At 40.3% G+C, this 20,444-nt stretch overlaps 1 protein-coding gene across 2 annotated transcripts; it reads right to left on the bottom strand.

The window, feature by feature from the left end:
* Window positions 1-370: 370 nt before the first annotated feature.
* LOC120941727 (teratocarcinoma-derived growth factor-like) lies at window positions 371-13,290 on the bottom strand. Of its 2 annotated transcripts, none has more exons than XM_040355362.1 (6): window positions 13,261-13,290; window positions 8,683-8,735; window positions 6,437-6,556; window positions 5,992-6,106; window positions 3,432-3,538; window positions 371-1,982 (listed from the first exon to the last, which is right to left on the bottom strand). In XM_040355362.1, the coding sequence occupies exons 2-6, from the start codon at window positions 8,714-8,716 to the stop codon at window positions 1,888-1,890; spliced, it is 471 nt and encodes a 156-aa protein (XP_040211296.1). In that variant the 5' UTR covers window positions 8,717-8,735; window positions 13,261-13,290; the 3' UTR covers window positions 371-1,887. The 2 variants fall into 2 exon arrangements, with proteins under 2 accessions (XP_040211296.1, XP_040211286.1); XM_040355352.1 differs by lacking the exon at window positions 13,261-13,290 and adding an exon at window positions 13,060-13,254.
* Between the last annotated feature and the right edge of the window lie 7,154 nt (window positions 13,291-20,444).

Here is a 20,444-nt window from a genome sequence, read left to right as displayed (position 1 = left end):
ATTGGGGCTAACAATTACAAATATTGCCCAGAAGCAGGTGGATATAGATTAACCACCAGGGTAGCGCAATCCACATACCACATTCATTTTGACTTAGGACGGGACACCATTGGGTGTCTTGCCCCTTTTTTTCTGATTGCAGCACACCCACTATTGCAGAATAATTTTGGTTTTCCATTTGCGCCAGCGACACTTGTATCGCGCAATTATTTTAAGTGCTTACAAAGTTGCCATAAGGTTGGTTAAATTTAAAAAGGTTAAGTAGGTTGTATCTGTCTAAAAAGATGAATTTTTAAAGAGAAAACTGCAATGAAAATGTATGCCCCTTCCAACTGGGACCCTGGTAAGAATTCCTGAAGCTTACACAATCACCAATACAACTTTTATTTTTGTAAGAAAAGTATGGCACAAGCTTATGTTGAAGTTCTTTGTCAAAATATATCTTTGTATCTTTTAAATACTCCACTTACTGTCCTCATCCAAAATGCTGGAGGGTCAGAAACCTTCTTGAGAATGGACTACCACAGCCTCCCAGGCCTCAGAACAGTTTTTCTTATTTAGTGCCCTTTGCATGCACCAAGAACAATGGTTATCCACAATCTGGCCATTCTTTGGACATGGCCCAATATTATTTATTATAAGTGTCTTGGTTCCAGGGAAAAGGGGAAGAGTGGGCCCTGGTCAGGCTACAGCTTTTCAGTCCCAAGAAGGCAGTAAAATGGTATATATTTTGGATAGGAAAAGAAGAGAACGGAGACTCTTTAAAATGTTAGCTATCATTTTAAAAAAGTGAAAGTTTAGCAGCGATTTCTTTACATGAATTGCAAGACCGTATACCTTTCACAAACAAATGAAAACAATTTTTTTTTTTTATCATCAAATGTTAACATTCCCATAGATGTGTAAAAGCAATTTACAGGTAGAATGCCGATTATCTATGAGATACAAAATATTTACACATATAGTGAAGCTTATAAAAAAATCCTTTTAATTTCTACTAAAGAATGTTCGTTGGTTGCAGTCCCAAATAGCTTAAGAAAAAAAAAAAAAAAAAAAAAAGTAAAGACTTATCCTACACAAGTTTGATCATTTTGCATTGTGATTGACTATATTCATCTTGGGAATGATAGAAATTATGTGCATGCTTCTCCACTCAGTTTGTCCAATGGCTGTTAAATTTTAATATGACCCCAAGGTCTCTCGATCAGTATTGCAAAGGACTATTTACTAACTGAGCCTGGTAGCTTTCCACCAGTATGGACAGTTACATTTATCATTTTCTGTAAAGCCCGCAGTCACAAGAGAGAGAAGTTAATTTTCCTTCATTCAGTAGAGTAAATGAGTCTTGCCCAAATGGTATAGCCCCAACATGCCACGTGAGATCAGTGTGGCAAATATCAAAAAGCCCTATAAGTTGGACCTATGAAAGAATTTATTAAAAGGACAGGACCCACTACACTTATCTTATTCAAAAAGGTGTCTTTAAGTATACATTACCCATTTCAAAGTTGACTTTGCTATGTCATACTTGAGTGCAACGATAAATCCATCATAGGCGTACCATGATGAAGCCATCAAGCAGGTACAATTTTATATCTTCCAAAATGTCAAGGTCCATGTTTATATGGAAGATTAAGAAATAAAAACTCCAAGGGTGATCAGGAGCTTTAGTTTACAATAAATATAGAGCCCCTATAAACTCATAATGGCACAAGCTTAAGGACAGAGTTGAGTGGATGCAGTTAAAATAAAAAAAAGCATGTACCCATAGGTGCTGAACATATGTCAAAATAATGCAAGAATAACTAACATGTAAAAAAAAGGATAAGCTCCTAAAGTGCAGTGCTCTGTACATTCATTTCAGTCTGCGACTAACTATATTGCATATCATAAAACATTGAATAGAAGGACAGTTACAATCAATACAATCCATTTTTGTTTTGGACTTGATCCCGCGGATCTGAAAGCCTGAGATTCTTCCTCTATTGAAAAAAAAAAAAAGAAAAAGGGAGACAGCATGTAAACATCATTTGTGCATACAAATAGAGAACATAAATTAGTCTTCTCTGCATGATATTAGATGGTTGTGTTGGTATGGAGAAAAAAAAACAAAAACAAAAAAAACACATGTACCCAAAACACAGTAACACTAATTCTAGCTCTACTGTAATTAACTGCCTTGTTTGCATTGTAGAGTTACTCTTTTGTTCAGTATGAAGACTGCAGCTAAAAGGCATGTAAATAAACAGGAAAGTCCGTACAAAAGAACACCATGCAGCAGAGACCTGGAAACTGGCTAAGACAATACAACGTCCAGGTCTCTGGGATGAATGAATTTTGCCTGAGGCACTATTGTTTCCTATCTATTGGATAAATTCCCAGAACACTTATCTGTACTTCCAAAAGTCAACTATGTTTGCTAGTAAAATAACCAGGATGGATTACTAAAAGGAAGTGCAATGCTGTAAGGCAGGCCAGACTAAGAGCAAGTAGGAATATTTATCAATGCATAACTAATACTATGCAATTAGGCACTGGCAATTTTAATTCTAATTTTTAAATAACTAGGTCTTCAACAAAGAAGCAACAAACACGACCAAGCAGAGTTAAGCCCTGTACACACGATCGGATATCTGATGGAATCTAATCCGATGGATTTTTTCATCGGATATTCGATGAAGCTGACTTTCATCAGTCTTGCCTACACACCATCGGTCAAAAATCTGACCGTGTCCAAACGCAGTTACGTAAAACACTACGACATGCTGAGAGAAAAAAAAAGTTCAATGCTTCCGAGCATGCGTCAACTTGATTCTGAGCATGCGTGGATTTTTGAACAATGGACTTCCACACAGACAATCGTTTTTTTCTATCTTTTTTTTATCCGTAGGAAAATTTTAAAACAGGTTCTATTTTTTTCACCAAATGGAGCCCACACACGATCGGTTTGTCCATTTTCATCAGATAAACAGATCGTGTGTACAGGGCTTAACTCTTGGTAATCCGACTATAGTCAGATTGGCTGATATGCATTACTGCACCTTGTACTTATTGTTATTTGCCAAGGTCTTACTACAAAAAAAAAAAAAAAAAAAATCCAATGCTCAGATATAGGTTTACCAATATTAAAACGTTATTACACTAAATCTGGCCATGCAGTTTTTTTTACCCCATTCAACTTACAAGCTAAAAGATAGCTACTGTAACAGATTCTTCCATCTAGGTTGTTTAATGTCCCCTGCCAGTTATTGTATTCTGACAGCTTTCCAGCAATTGACAGAATACCCAAACCAGTGTCTGCATCTGATTAGGTGCCACTTTGCAGACAATTTTCCATTTTGGAATTGTTCAATAGATTGAGGTGGGTGGTGTCAAACAGCGTATTTCACCCTTATGGATCATGAATGCAACATTAGTATCCATTTACTTACCACATTCTGGAACAGAAGGCAAACAGTGCAGTTCTCCTGAGAAACATCTGCATAACAGACAACCTCTAACTACCCATTCTCCATTTAAAATGCCACCAGGACAATCTCTAAAAAGGAATAAATTAAAATAATCAAAAAATTATGAAAATTAGCAATTATATACAATGTATATTATAAATACATAATCTTGTTTTGCAGAGTGCCCTTTATTTGTTACCAGTACTGTATACTTATTATACAAGTAGTTACACCAGCCACACTTATACAATTACATCACATAAATCAATTCAGGAATGCTGTCTTTCAAACAATTGTAAAAAGGTGAAGACTTAAGGGGTTGTAAAGGTTCGTTTATTTTCTAAATAGGTTCCTTTAACCAGTTAGCAACCGCCCTATAGACGAAATACGTCTACAAGGCGGTTGCTTAATTCTAGGAGGGCGTCAATGTACGTCCTCCTAGAATCGGGCGCGCACACGGGAGTCTCCGTGACCGCCGGGTCCTCCGGACCCGGCTGATCACGGATCACGGTAAATCGCCGCTGATAGCGGCGGTTTACCACGTGATCGCTCAGTCCAATGACGGAGCGATCACTAGTAAACAAACCGGCGTCATGTGATGACGCCGGTTCCTCCCTCTCCTCTCTGTACCGAACGGTACAGTGTGAGAGAGGAGAGGGGAGAGAGCGGAAGCAGCAGCAGCTGCTGCTGCTGCTGCGGGCTGGATCTGTGACACATGCAGTCACAGATCCAGCCATCGATCCCTCCCTGTGCAAAACTCTGCAGTACCAGCCACACTCTGCAGTACCAGCCACACTCTGCAGTACCAGCCACACTCTGCAGTACCAGCCACACTCTGCAGTACCAGCCACACTCTGCAGTACCAGCCACACTCTGCAGTACCAGCCACACTCTGCAGTACCAGCCACACTCTGCAGTACCAGCCACACTCTGCAGTACCAGCCACACTCTGCAGTACCAGCCACACTCTGCAGTACCAGCCACACTCTGCAGTACCAGCCACACTCTGCAGTACCAGCCACACTCTGCAGTACCAGCCACACTCTGCAGTACCAGCCACACTCTGCAGTACCAGCCACACTCTGCAATGCCCCCACACTCTGCAATGCCCCCACACTCTGCAATGCCCCCACACTCTGCAATGCCCCCACACTCTGCAATGCCCCCACACTCTGCAATGCCCCCACACTCTGCAATGCCCCCACACTCTGCAATGCCCCGCAATACCCTGCAACGTCGTCTATGGGGATTTTTAAGTAGCGAAGTTTGGCGCCATTCCACGAGCGTGTGCAATTTTGAAGGGTGACATGTTGGGTATCTATTTACTTGGCGTAACTTCATCTTTCACATTTATGCAAAAGAATGAAGAAAAAATACTAAATTTGCCAAATTTTATAACAGAAACTAAGAAAAATGATTTTTTTTTACAGAATTTTCAGTCTTTTTTCTTTTATAGCGCAAAAAATTAAAAACCCAACGGTGATTAAATACCACCAAAAGAAAGCTCTATTTGTGGGAAAAAAGGACGAAAATTTCATTTGGGTATAGTGTTGTATGACTGAGTAATTGTCATTCAAATTGTGAGAGCACCGAAAGCTGAAAATTGGTCTGGTTATTAAGGGGGTTTACGTGCCTAGTGGTCAAGTGGTTAAGCTAGTGCATTGTTGGTTCACTTCAGTTTTCCTTCAATTTCCCTTCTAAATGTTTTTTTTCTTTGTTTTCTTTGTCTGAATTTCTCACTTCCTGCTTCTCCTCAGTAAGGTGTTCAGTAAGCTGTTCTGACTGACTTTCCACCACTCGGATGATAGGGGCAAGCTTACTGAGAAACAGGAAGTGAGAAATTCAAACAAAGCAAAAAAACATTTAAAAGGGAAATCGAAAGAAAAGGTTAGTGAACCAACAATGCACTAGCTAAAAGGAACCTATTTAGAAAAAAAAAAAAAAAGACAAACCTTTACAACCCCTTTAACACCCCCCCCCCACACACCTGTATACTTACCTGTTGACCAATTGAATTGCACAGAGCGGCAGCAAACCCCCTCTTCTCGGTTCCCCCGCTGGTGCTCCTGGCCGCTTCCCATGGAGACACTCATGCATGCTCACTCTTGAGCCACTCTTCTGCCTCCACTACCTCGTCACTGGCTTTCATTGACAGCACTGGGAGTCAGTGGCTTCCGGTGCCCCAGCAAAGCCAGCTAGACCCAGAAGTGAGGGGAGAGAGGAGCTGCAGATATGCTCAGCCCTGGACGAATGAGGGCTCAGGCAAGTAAAAGAAAGAGGGGGGGGGGGTGAGGCCGATGCCTAAACGTTTACCTTAATGTAAGGAATGCATTAAAGTAAAAAAAACGTTCAGGCTTTTGAACCACTGTCAGTTACTATTGCCCACAGGACAAACCAATAAAATATTAGACAGGGCATGGCATAATATTTTGTATACTATATAAACTGAGTTTTTACCTTAGTTCAGAAGACATCTTGTGTATTCTAATTATATAAAAATTAAATGACTACTAAGGAGGGAGGAAAAGTGTCAACTACTTACAGTGGCCACCTTTCATATTCACACTGACGTCCAGTGTATTGCTTGGCGCAAATACAGAATGATCCCAGGAAACAAGTACCTCCATTATAGCAACATTTCTTATTTAACTTTCGGCCTATGAAATGAAAAAAAAAAAAAATTTACCAAGTGATTAAACAATATTTTGTTCATAAAAACTCATTGTAAAGTACAGTCTTAAACCACAAGTGAATAGCTTAATGCGAATACGAGTTATTCTTTTCAACATCAGATACCTCTTTAAGAAGCAAACATTTTGAAATCCTGCAGGTAGGCAGTAAGTATATCCTTTATTGAAATATTGTGGCAGGTGTTTGGCAGGGGTGGCATAAGGGTACATATTCTTTGTACTAATAAAACAGTTTCAGTGCTCAACCAATTCTGTGCATTTTAGAGCCAAAAGAGAAATGTAGGTTGGTACACTTACTGTCAGCGATGCCTTGAAATGAAATTTTTTCTGAACTTTTTACAGTGTTGTTGTTGTTGTTAAGAAGTTGGATATTCGTCAAACTGTCTGGGTGACAAAATGATCCCACACACAATTCCCCTAATAGAGAAAAAAAAAAAAAAAAAAAAAAAAAAAAAGATAAAAAAAAAAAAATCACAAAGTCAATATCCGCGCTACTCAGTATGATAAAGTGAAGCAACGCAGCCAGCACAATTTGCTGACCACCAAACATAAAATAAAAGTCTAAAATGTGATCCTTAAAATAATAATAATTATTCAAACATGAAGTTCAATAACAAATAGCAATTGACAACCCTTATGTGGTATGGGAGCAGTTAACTGAAATCTGGTTATAAAGGAGCAGCGTACGGTCTCACCACACAAACACTTTTGCATATTCTTACCCTAGTACACATGGGCCCCCAAGTAAAAATGTCCAAATTGGGCCCAATTAGCCATTTTCCCTCCCAGTGTCGTGTGACTTGTTAGTGTTGCAAGGTCTCAGGTGTGAATGGGGAGCAGGTGTGTTAAATTTTGTGTTATCGCTCTCACTCTCTCATACTAGTCACTGGAAGTTCAACATGGCACCTCATGGCACAGAACTCTGAGGATCTGAAAAAAATAAAGAATTGTTGCAATACAAAAAGATGGCCTAGGCTATAAGAGGATTGCCAAGACCCTTAAACTGAGCTGCAGAATGGTGGTCAAGACCATACAATCATTAAACAGGACAGGTTCCACTCAGAACAGGCCTTGCCATGGTTGACCAAAAAAGTTGAGTGCACATGCTCAGCGTCATATCTAGAGGTTGTCTTTGGGAAATAGACATATAAGTGCTGCCAGCATTTCTGCAGAGGTTGAAGGGGGTCGGCCTGTCAGTGCTCAGACCATACGCCGCACACTGCATCAAATTGGTCTGCATGGCTGTCGTCCCAGAAGGAAGCCTCTTCTAAAAGATGATGCACAAGAAAGCCTGCAAACAGTTGGCTGAAGACAAGCTGAGTAGCTAAGGACATGGATTACTGGAACCATATCATGTGGTCTGATGAGACGAAGATAATCTTATTTAGTTCAGATGGTGTCAAGCATGTGTGGGGGCAACCAGGTGAGGAGTACAAAGACAAGTGCGTCTTGCCTACAGTCAAGCATGGTAGTGGGTGTGTCATGGTCTGCATGAGTGCTTCCGACATTGGGGGAGCTACAGTTCATTGAGGGAACCATGAATGCCAACATGTGCTGTGACATACTGAAGCAGAGCATGATCCCCTCCTACTTTCGGAGACTGGGCCGCAGGGCAGTATTTCAACATAATGACCCCAAGACGACCACTGCAATGCTAAAGCAGCTCAGGGTAAAGGTGATGGACTTGCCAAGCATGTCTCCAGAACTAAACCCTATTGAGCATCTGTGGGGCATCCTCAAAATGGAAGGTGGAGGAGTGCAAGGTCTCTAATATCCACCAGCTCCGTGATGTCGTCATGGGAGGAGTGGAAGTGGCCTGTGAAGCTCTGGTGAATGCCATGCCCAAGAGTGTTAAGGCAGTGTTGGAAAATAATGGTGGCCACACAAAATATTGTCACTTTGGGCCCAATTTGGACATTTTCACAGTCAACGCAAATTCACCAAGATAAACAAATTTTGTATTTGCAAAGTTATTGTCACTTAGCTAAGTGAATGAGATGATATGACGGCTTCAATCATCCAACCTTTTTTTGGGTACCGTTTGAAAAATTAATTTTACCTTTATCTCACCTCATAACAAAGATAAATGAAAATTCACTTTGCAAAGTGAACATACTCTGCTCCTTTAGTAAACCAGGATCACATTTTTTTTTGCAAAAAATAAAATACCAAAAACATGCATTTAGTTTTATATATTTTTTTCTCTGAAATATACAAGCTACATTGCAAGCAGGAATTGTCTCCAATTAGTTACCATTGGGACTCTAAAGGTTTGCTCCCTGGCTTCAGCTATTATGATGCCAACATAGATGGCAGTACAATTACTACCCATGGTGCATGCCTATGGTTTACCATTTTAGACACCAACAATTCCCCAGAGAGTGACATTTTAAAATTAGCTTTCAAAGAGCCATTGGGACAATTTCTCTCAGAGAAAATCACCACCATTGTCTGCTCTATCGTATATTAATTTTTTGAAGATACAGGAAAATTCATTGCAACAAAAAAAAGATAAAGATGATAAGCATAGAAACATTTCTTACCATAGCTAAATCTGATAAAATATGCTGCTGACATAATGAAGCTCACCAGAAACCTGTAAAAAAAAAAAAAAAGTATATATAATAATCATCAAAAACAATGGAACACATGTCAAAATCAATGTGTTATTGCAGAGAAAAAAAATGTCTTTGTTGTGCCTTGAGGTTTTTATACTTAAATGGTGTAGATAAAGCTTATCTAAATTGAATCTTCAAGGGTCTTGTATAAACCAGGAAATGTTGTAGAGACATACATTTTTCTACTTTTAGAATGAAGACTAATGCCACGCACACACGATCGTTTTTCAGGTTGTAAAAAAATGTCATTTTTAATGGTCTAGAAAAAAACCTGATCATTAAAAACAGCCTTGCCTACACACGATCGTGAAAAAAAAAAAATGCTCTAGCAAAAGCGCAGTGACGTACAACACGTACGACGGCACTATAAAGGGGAAGTTCCATTCGGATGGCGACACCCTTGGGCTGCTTTCGCGTTGGTTAAAGACGATTCACGCTTTTCAGTCTGTTACAGCGTGATGAATGTGCTACCTCCATTACGAACGCTAGTTTTACCAGAACGAGCGCTCCCGTCTCATAACTTGCTTCCGAGCATGCACGTTTTTTTCACGTCGTTAAAGCCCACACATGACCATTTTTTACGACTTTTAAAATGACAACGTTAAAAACGTTGTGAAAAATTAGAGCATGTTCTAAATTTTTAAGGCCCATTTTTTTACATCGTAAAAAAACTGTCTCAACTGGAACTGATGAGCTTTAAAATATAAACCAACCAGTCTCAGACACGTTAATAGTTACTTTCAATGTATAGAGATTATGTGCTGGTAAAGGTTAGTAACCATAATCTGCCTATAAAATCATACACTCCTGTTTTTTAAATAAAAATGAATAGCTAGATTCAGGTAGCCCCGCACAACTTTAAGGCGGCGTATCGTATTTACGCTACGCCGCCTTAAGTCAGAGAGGCAAGTACTGTATTCTCAAAGTACTTGCCTCCTAACTTACGGCGGCGTAGCGTAAATGTGGCGGGCACAAGCGCGCCTAATTCAAAATAGGCTGAGGGGGCGTGTTTTATGATAATTTGCTTTGACCTGACGGGATTGACTTTTTTTGGAACGGCGCATGCGCCGTCCGCCTACATTTCCCAGTGTGCATTGCGGCTAAGTAGGCCGCACGGTCCTATTGATTTCGACGTGGATGTAAATTACGTAAATCCCTATTCACAGACGACTTAAAATTTTCGAATTTCGAAGCGGGAACGGCGGCCATACTTTAACATTGGCTACGCCACCTAGGGGGCATCTTTAGGCGGCCTATCTCTTACGGAAACGGCGTATCTGTACTGCGTCGGCCGGGCGTACATTCGAAAATAGGCGTATCTAGTGATTTACATATTCTACGCCGACCGCAATGGAAGCGCCACCTAGCGGCCAGCCTAAATATTGCACCCCAAGATAGGACCGCGCAAGCCGTCGTATCTTAGATAGGTTTAAGTGTATCTCTGTTTGAGAATACACTTAAACTTAGGTCGGCGCAGATTCCGAGTTAGGTCGGCGTATCTACTGATACGCCAACCTAACTCTATGTGAATCTAGCTAGAAGTGTACAAATATTGAATAATGAGGATGAGAAATAGAAATCAATCAAAAGGATGTTTTGGCATGCATTGGCAGCTCTCAAATGATTACATCTATTACCTTCTGAATAATGTGGATGGTCACTACAAGATAGCCAAAAATGAGTAGCTTCTATTGGATCGGTAGCTCACTATTGATAAGGCTATGTTTATATCTGAGCTTCAGCCCTGGTTCACACTGGGTACGATTTGGAACGATTTGAGATGCGATTTGACATGTCAAATCGCATCTCAAATCGGCGGCAATTGTCGGCAATGGCACTGTCCTAATCAGTGCGACGCCGCATCTGCGATTTCAAAAAGTAGTTCCTGTACTACTTTTTGCGATTTCTGGCCGCGATTTACATTAAATTGCGGCCGAAATCGCGGCAAAATCGCGGCCGCGAAATCGCGGTAAAATCGCGCATTTTACCGCGATTTTGAATTCGCAGCAGTGTGAACCTAGGCTAAAGGTTTTTTTTTTTTTTTTATAACATTTGTACTTTTTTGGGATTGAACATTTTAGCCAATGAAAAGCTAGTCACACACACACACTTTTTTTGACATGATAATCAGGTGTGAATGGGCACCATAGGATACAATAGCAATCCCAATGTTGAGTGTTGAAGCACTTCAAGCCAAGCCTAAAGAGTCTTAGATGACCAGTTTGTTCATGAGAAGTTTAACTTTTTTTTATAGTCAATCTGACAATTACAGGATTGCTAAAGCTGGCCAAACAACCTATTAAAATAGTGCGGAGGAACTACCTAAATAATTGATTCAACTTACACAAAATCACACACTGCATCATTGGACGTTTATAACATGTAATTGTAATGGAGCGTGACAATCATAAAACTACTAGGTTTTGAATCCACTCCTATCACAAGCAAGTTACAACCAATGGAGTAACCAAATATTTTCTAATTCATTTGTCCACATGACAGTATGTACAAAATAGTTTTGGGAAGTTGGAACTATTTTATAGAAGAAAATAATAAAATATGCAATGAGTAGAGTTATACACCTGCTATATCGCAAAGCAGAATCATTTAAAGCATTACATGAAGAAATCATGAAGGACAATAACCCATAGCATCCAATAAAAATGGTTGCATTGATATGGGTTACTGCACTTTAGCCACCATCATTGCTTATGTGCTACCTTTTTAACAGACCCACATACACTCAAGTGTAGCACATATCCATTGTGTAGAACAGTGGTTCTAAACTTTGGTCCTCAAGTACCCTCAACAGGCCATGTTTTCAAGTATTCCTTTATCTTGCACAGGTGCTTTAAATCACAGTCAATGGCTTGCTATTTTGGACAGCTATTTTATCTAAGAGAAATTCCCAAAACATGGCCTGTTGGGGGTACTTGAGGACCAAGGTTGAGAACCACTGGTGTAGAATGTTTAGAACAGTGTTTCTCAACTCCAGTCCTCAAGGCGCCCCAACAGGTCATGTTTTCAGGCTCTCCATTATTTTGCGCAGGTGATTTGATCAGTTTCATCGCCTTAGTAATTACCACAGCTGTTTCATCAGAGGGAAATCCTGAAAACATGACCTGTTGGGGCGCCTTGAGGACTGGAGTTGAGAAAACACTGGTTTAGAACATTACATGTTAACTGCTGATACCTCTGTAATAAAATGTGTTCCATTAGAATCGGTGAGAACATTTTTAAATAAACCCCCCCCCCCCACACACAGGGGGTTTAATTACTAAAGGCAAATCCACGGTGCACTGCAAGTCATTGTAGATCTAAAGGGGGGCATGCAAGGAAAATAAAAATAATTTTTGCTTGCACATGTTTGGATAGAAATCAGCAGAGCTTCTGCACATTTCAGATCTAGAGCTAGTGCACAGTAGATTTACCTTTAGTAAATAAACCCCATTGTATAAGAGTTAGTGCATTTCTGAATGTTAGTCGAAAAGTCAGTGCAATTTTTGGAAATCTTTAATGTATTGAGATATGCATTTCCCATTGTAGCGTATAGCACACAAAACTACCAGATTCTATCTTGTGCATGCCCATTAACCAGAATAGGATACAGTAAAACCTTGGTTTGAGAGTAACTTGATTTGAGAGCATTTTGCAAGACAAGCAAAATGTTTTGATATACAAGCGATGTCTTGATATAAGAGTAGCGTCATGTCACAACTAGTATACTAGAGTATAAAAAAAAAAAAAAAAAAAAAAAAAAAAAAAAAAAAAAAAGAAGAAGAAGAGAGGAGCCTCTAAGTGTAGCAATATGGTTACATTTAATGAAGGTACAACATTTAGCAACTTATTGCTACACTTAGAGGTGCCTCTCTTCTCTTTTATACCCTGTAAAAAATGCTTTGATATACAAGTGCTTTGGATTACAAGCATGTTTCTGGAACGAATTATGCTCGCAAAACAAGGTTTTATTGTATATTATTTTACTCTGGCCACAGATCTAGCCTTTACTAAATGGCACACGCGCCAAAAATGCAAAGTGCCCCAACCCACAGCAGGTACATTTCACCATTTCACATACATTTATAACAGTATTAAAATATATATATATATATATATATATAAAAAAAAGAAGTTATATATGAAATTGGTTACAGCTATTTCTACTTGGACCTTTGCCAATAAAGTAACACTTCTTTACATGCAATAAAAAGTATCACATTTAAGAAACCTAGGAAACCATGACAAAATAGCTTTCTAACCTGCACAAACTGGAAGAAGCAATCACCAGGGAAACAGACTTACCTTATAAACTGCATCTCTTAACAGTAACTTGTTCTTTTTCTTATATGCTGCTCATGCAATAGGTTTTAAAAACGAAAAGAAATAAGCAAGTACCAAGGAGTACCTGAGAAACCAACCCTTAGTTTCTGAACACTAGTTAAGATTAGAAGGAAGCTCCACTTGCACAGCACAGACCTTCAATGCCATTAACATGACTTTTACCTGCAATCCCATCTCCTTGCCCCACCCTATGTTTTGTGTTGGCTTGAAACTTGGCCTTTGCATATGCTAAATCACCTGGTTTGTATTTGTAATGCCTATATTTACATGCTGTAGGAGTTACATTGTGTATAGTTAAAGGTAGCATTTTGTGAAATAGAATTTCATTTTCTACTTTTTTCGATGATATTAGACTGGCATTTTTCCACGACATCATTTTTTTTATTATTTGTTTTGTAACTTTTGTTAATTTATGTTACATTTGAACCTACAAGAAGTTCTGAATAGGAGAGAACCAAATGAGCTCAGCTCATACAGAATGTTATAGTAACTATAGTATAGTATAGTTATATTAGGATTGTGAATTTTGCAATTTCCAAGAAAATTTAATTAGATTTATCCAGTCCACATATTCATAGTGACCAGTAAAATGATCTTTTATACAATAAAGGTGTGCATGAGAATTGTAATAACCAACACGCAAAATTTTAGCACAGCATTTCTTTTTTAAACACTGCTGGTTTTTAATGGCTTTATTTTAATTTATTTGATGTAATATAGGTATTTTGTTAACCACTTGCTTACTGGGCACATAAACCCAGGCCCAGGCGAAATTTCAGCTTCCGGCACTGCGTCGCTTTAACTGACAATTGCGCGGTCGTGCGATGTGGCTCCCGAACAAAATTGACTGCGCTATAAACAAAAAAAGAGCGACAATTTAAAAAAATATATATATATTTTTTACTTGTTGCTATAATAAATATCCCATTTTTTTTAAAACTATTTTTTTTCTCAGTTAAGGCCGATACGTATTTTTCGACGTATTTTTGTAAAAAAAAAAAAAAAAAAATCGCAATAAGCGACTGGTTTGCGCAAAAGTTATAGCGCCTACAAAATGGGGGATAGATTTATGATTTTTTTTTTTTTACTTGTAATGGCGGCGATTTGCGATTTTTTTTGTCAGGGCTGCGATATTGCGGCGGACGTATCGGACACTTTTGACACAATTTTGGGACCATTCACATTTATACAGCGATCAGTGCTATAAAAATGCACTAATTACTGTATAAATGTGACTGGCAGGGAAGGGGTTAACACTAGGGGGTGAGGAAGGTGTGTTCTTACTGTGTGGGGGGAGGGGACTGACTGGGGGAGGTGACCGATGCTGTGTCCCTATGTAAAGGGACACAGATCGGTCTCCTCTCTCCCTCACAGCACGTGGAGCTCTGTGTTTACACACAGAGCTCCACGTCCTGCTGTGTTACCTACGATCGCGAGTGTCTAGCGGACATCGCGGCCACCAGGCACTCGCATCGGCTCCCGAGCGATGCGCCGGGCACGTTGTTTCCCCGCTGCGCGCCCCCAGCGGCACGCACAGGGAACAACAACAGCAGGACGTCCATAGACGTCCACCCGCCACTTGAGAGCCGCGCTGTGGACGTCTTTCGACCATAGCGCGGATCTCAAGTGGTTAAGGCCCCTTTCAGACGGCCGGATAGAATGGTGCTTTTAGCTGCGGATTTTCTATTTTTCTACCGCAGCTAAAAGCACACAATGTTTTCCTATGGCCCCATTCACACACAACGTTTGCGTGCGATTTCGTTACATGCGGTTTGGTGCGAATAGAAAAAATAGAATTGAATGCGTCCAGGTGCGATGTAGCGCAGCTATATGCACATAACCGCAGGTAATCGCAGTCTTTTTTGTCAACTGCGGATAGCAGCGTTGGAAAAAAAAAAGAACAACAGGAAGCACATCATAATCCCAAAAAATAAAAAGGGTTGCTATAGAAATGAATACCGCAGCTAAACGCGGCCGCAATTAAACGCACGTAAACGCATGTAATCGCAATGTGCAAATGCAGCTAATCGCAGTGCCTGGAGCCTTGAATTTCACAAAACATTGGTAGTGCTTTTTACTTCGGCAAAACAGCCGTCCGTCTGAAAGGGGCCTTAGTGTTAGAGGCAGTTGTGTGGCATAAATAACTTAAAAACCAAACAGTCACAGTCTCCTGCTGTGCAAATTGGATGCGAGGAATCCAATTCGCACTAGTGTGAACCCAGCCTACAGCCTCGTACACACGATCGGACTATCCGATGGAAATTGTGTGATGACAGGCTGTAGTTGGAGAATCAAACATTTGTACGCTCCATCGGACAATTGTTGGCAGATTTTCCGTGGACAAATGTTGGATAGCATGCTTTCAAATTGTCCGCCAACAATTATGCGTTGTCTGATTTTCCGATTATGTGTATATAAGTCCGTCGGACAAAACACCAAAGTACAAACACGCATGCTCGGAAGCAATGGTCACATAACACAACATTAGCAGAAGTTGCCCAAAGGGTGGCGCTAAAGAGCTGAAAAACCACGTAGTTTCGTGTTTGTTGGCAGACAATTCTTGCTGTTTGTATGTTTGTATGCAGAACAAGTTCCTGGCCATCGCCCTTCAGAAAAAAGTCATACGCTTTGTCCGCAGAAAATCCGATCGCGTGTATGAGGCTTAAGTATTGGTTGAAGCTTGTGGCATGCAGTTTGGGAGAACTATACAAATGGTCTTCAATTTTTTAGGCCGATTCAAACCTTTGTTTTGCATACCACATGCACATTAACACAAATTATAGCAAGGCAGCTCATTTATTTTAAATGAGCTGCCAATTCACCACAACAAATCTTTTAATGCACCTGCACCTTTTTCAGTTCTGTATGTCATTTTTATATCCCTCCTTTCTGTAGGTACTGGGCTGTGTCCCACCAGTATAAAGCGATTCATTTAAACAGCTTTGTTTAGAATCCACTCCTGTTTAATCCTGTGAGTTCCTGATAGAACTGTAAGGGTTCATTTACACAAGCGTTGGTCCTCTAAAGAGTGATCCTCCTTGGACCACTCTTCAGATGTTATGTCAAAGTCCTTCTCAATTTTCTTACATTTTTTAAACCTGTGTCTTTTGCGAAAACAAAAGTTAATCCTGACCATAAGTGTGCGCAGCTTATTGGATTAGGGTGTGCACCCCAAATCTCAAACACATGCTACTGATCACTCACTGTGTTCACTCAGAAAGGGAAGGGGCCAGTAAATCACATATTTACCAGCTCCTTCCCCACTCATCCTAAAACATCCCGCTGTGTGTGCCCGCAGCAGCAGCTGGTGGGAGAGGAGAGGAGGGAAGACGGGAACACTGTGGGGGGAAGAGGGGGGCCAGGGCAGTAGGGGGAATCTGTGCTGTACAGGGTGATTAGGGTGTGCCTGGGCACACCTGGCACACACTGCGCGCACGCCTATGATCCTGCCATAAGGATCCTTCTTCGGGAACATAATGCTATAGGCTGAAAATGCTCTGTCCTTGTCTTATATTAGTGCTGTTGTGTTGTCATCTGGCTTCTGTTGGAAAATTTCCAGCATACACTGTGCAGGTATGTTATAGGCTGAATTTACACTTTACCTCTTCAGCAGCTGTCCGTTTCTGGCTGTGGTCGGGGACAGTGCGGTGTGTGATTCAGCACATGACACGGCTCTCTCTTTTTTTGTACAAACTTTATTTGAAGTGTACAAAACCTACACTTTATTCCTGGTGCTGTACAGCACGGCGTAGCTCTCCGCTGCTGTACAGCGACATGCAATTGTGTATGGTGTTCTGTGATAAAATGCAGCATATCTGCATTTTATCGCAGCGCGCTGCAGTGCAGCCCGAGTGGGACACATAGGAGACAATTGTTTTCTGTGTGTCCTTGTAGTGACAGATGTCATTACAATGTAGTAAAATGCCTGTCACCTCATACTGTGTGAATTCAGCCTCACGGTTGCCTCATCAGGGAATCCACCCTGAGAAATTCCATGCCGCCATGAAGTGCCTGCAAAGAAGCTGCAGGAGATCAGCAGCTCTGAGCTGTGGCAAAGGATAAAAAAGTGAAAAGTAGTATTTTCTAAATGAAAAAAAAAAAAGCCAATCGTTTAATACATTTAAGAAATTAAAATGTTGCCCAATTAGGGATTACATCTACTTTAAGTTTTAACCACTTTACTACCGACCGCCGTCGGCGGCACGATAATGCTTTCGTTTTGGGAGGACATCATATGACGTCCTCACCTTGCTGAGCCACTAGGGGGCCGCGATGTCCGCCGGGCACCCGCGATTGCCCAGTAACTGAGCAGGATCGTGGATCTCTGTTTGTCCTGTCAGGGAGAGGAGACCGATGGTGTGTCCCTTGTACATAGGGACATAGATCGGTCACCTCCCCCAGTCAGTCCCCTCCCCTACAGTTAGAATCGCTCACTAGGATACACATTTAACCCCTTTATCGTCCCCTAGTGGTTAACCCCTTCCCTGCCAGTCACTTTTACACAGTAAACAGTGCATATTTATAGCACTGTTCACTGTGTAAATGTGAATGGTCCCAAAATAGTGTCAAAAGTGTCCGATGTGTCTGCCGCAATATCACAGTCACGATAAAAATCACTGATCGACACCATTACTAGTAAAAATAATAATAATAAAAAATAAATGCTATAAATCTATCCCCTATTTTGTAGCCGCTATAACTTTTGCGTAAACCAATCAATATACACTTATTGCGATTTTTTTTTTACCAAAAATATGTAGAAGAATACGTCAAAACTGAGGCAAAAATTAATTTTTTATATATATTTTTGGGGATATTTATTATAGCCAAAAGTAAAAAATATTGCTTTTTTTTTCAAAATTGTCGCTCTTTTTTTGTTTATAGCGAAAAAAATCAAAACCGCAGATGTGATCAAATACCACCAAAAGAAAGCTCTATTTGTGGGGGGAAAATGATTAAAAAAATTCATTTGGGTATCAAGTGTTGCATGACCGCGCTATTGTCATTCAAATTGTGACAGCGCTGAAAGCTGAAAAATGGCTTGGGCAGGAAGGGGGTGAAAGTGCCCAGTATTGAGGTGGTTAAAAAGATTCTGCACGCAAATTGTAGATAACAACTAGTGTCGGATAAACTTTGATTTTCAAACCTGCACTAGAAGAGCCAGGACTACTAGAATCCAATTGTAAGAATTAATTATAAACATTCGTTTAATGATAAAAGTGTGAATAAAATGTAATCTTTACATTTATTATGAAATCATCTGATCATACAGTATACAGAATATTGTGCTTTGCTAAGAATGAGATCTAAAAGACAAAATAATGAAATAATATGCTGGAATATGGAAGAAATTATGTAACTGCTCAGTAAAAGGACAATCAGATTAGCAAAATCGAAAAAGTTTATATAAATGAAAAAAAAAGAAGATAAATCCCCAAATAATTCCACAAGTACATCAAAGGCAAACTGATTGCAAGTATGATATGTAGTTCTTTCTTTGTGAAACAGACGGGTAAATTGATGATAACAGGTTGGCAGACAAATAAATTATTTCTCATTCTATATCTAATAAAAATGACACTCAAATCAACCATTCAGCATTATAATACCCAAATTCAATTTAAAACTGAATTAGGCTAAAATGTTGCACCTAAATGGAATATTTATAACATTTGGATTCAGAATGACTAATAAACGGTCAATAAATCCATCTTGTAACTCTCTCTATAGCAAGGAGTTATAAATCACATTCAACTGTGCATTAAAAAAATAATAATAAAGGTCTCAATAACTCATCAGAACTGACTATATTTTATATAAAGCTTTTGTAATGGAAAATATTCTACACACAGCAAGCTTCATGTTAGTAATCCCATTGAAGGACACAACCACCTTTCAGTTTATTATGGCTGGCACCACAGTATATTTTATTTGGCCGCATCTGTAGTTTTGTTCAGGTATGGATGTTTCTAAGGACATTTACATTTGCATGCGCACCCCTGTTTTCATGCAGAGAAGTTTGCCAAGTTAGGTCAGTCTATTCATAGTGAATAGGCCAGATAAAAACAAAAGGAGAAGCGCATCTAAGGCCTTGTACACACGGGCAAACATGTCCGCTGAAAACGGTCCGCCGTACCGTTTTCAGCGGACATGCCCGTCCGGAGATTTCTGTATGATGGCTGTACACACCATCATACAGAAATGAGAGCCAATCCGCGCGGACAGACAGCGCGGTGACGTGTTCACGCCGTCGCCGCCACGACGATGACGCGGTGACGTGCGCGACGCTGAAAGGTCAATGCTTCTACGCATGCGTCGAAGTCATTCGACGCATGCGAGGGATGGCGGCCGCTCGAACATGTACGGTAAGTCTGTACAGACGACCAAACATGTCCGACAGACAGGATTCCAGCGGGCATGTTTCTAAGCAAGTTTAGAAACATTTGTCCGCTCGAAAACGGTCTGGCGGGCAAATGTACGCTGAAATCCTGTCCGATCGGCCATACACACGACCGAACATGTCTGCTGAAACTGGTCCGCGGACCAGTTTCAGCAGACATGTTCGGTCGTGTGTACGGGGCCTAAGTGTAGTAGGACTGGTAGTTTTTAATGCACCCCCATAAGGGGTAAAGTGGAACCTCGGATTGTGAGTAACACGGGTAACGAGCATTTCGCAATACAAGCAATTTTTTTTTTTAAATCCTGACTCGGTTTGCGAGTGTTGTCTCGCAAAACATGCAGGATTCAAGCCACTGCGGTGTGCAGTACAGCCAAAGCCGATCGGAGCCATTCGGAAATATTCCCGAATGCAGTCGAATGGTTTCAGAGTATTTCCGAGTCTCTCCGGGACCCCCTACCTCTGGCCACATGCAGTATTGCATGCCATAGAAGTGAATGTGGAACAAATTATTTTCATTTCCATTGACTTCTATGGGGAAACTCGCTTTGATATGCGAGTGCTTTGGATTACAAACATTCCCCTGAAACTAATTATACTCGTAATCCAAGGTTCCACTGTACTCACTGTAGGTGAGTAGCCCCCAATGGGGGTGCATTCAAAACGGCCAGTCCTACTGCACATAGAGGTGCTTCTCCTTTTGTTTTTATTTTCCTTAATTCTTAGGCCCTTTTCACACTACAAAATAAATCCGTTTTAATAATCCGTTTTAAAATCCGTCAGATAATGTTAAAAAACGGAAGTTATACGTCCTTTATAAAATATCATTAAAGTCTATGGGATTTTTTTATGTTCCGTAAAGATCCGTAATAGTCCGTTATAACATACGGACGTTAGTTATAACGGAATATGTGACGGGTCTTGCACTATTTTTTGTAAATTATTTGTC

The sequence above is a fragment of the Rana temporaria genome, chromosome 1 (genome assembly GCF_905171775.1).
Source record: "Rana temporaria chromosome 1, aRanTem1.1, whole genome shotgun sequence".
Classification (NCBI taxonomy): domain Eukaryota; kingdom Metazoa; phylum Chordata; class Amphibia; order Anura; family Ranidae; genus Rana; species Rana temporaria.
Note: the sequence above shows the minus strand (reverse complement) of the source record. Positions and strands in the feature narration are given on the sequence as shown.

Coding starts and splice junctions, on each gene's coding strand:
- LOC120941727 (XM_040355352.1), bottom strand. Junction 3,539..5,991: donor GAATATGAAAGGTGGCCACT/GTAAGTAGTTGA, acceptor ATTCCTTTTTAG/AGATTGTCCTGGTGGCATTT. Junction 1,983..3,431: donor GCCTTCTGTTCCAGAATGTG/GTAAGTAAATGG, acceptor TTTTTTCAATAG/AGGAAGAATCTCAGGCTTTC.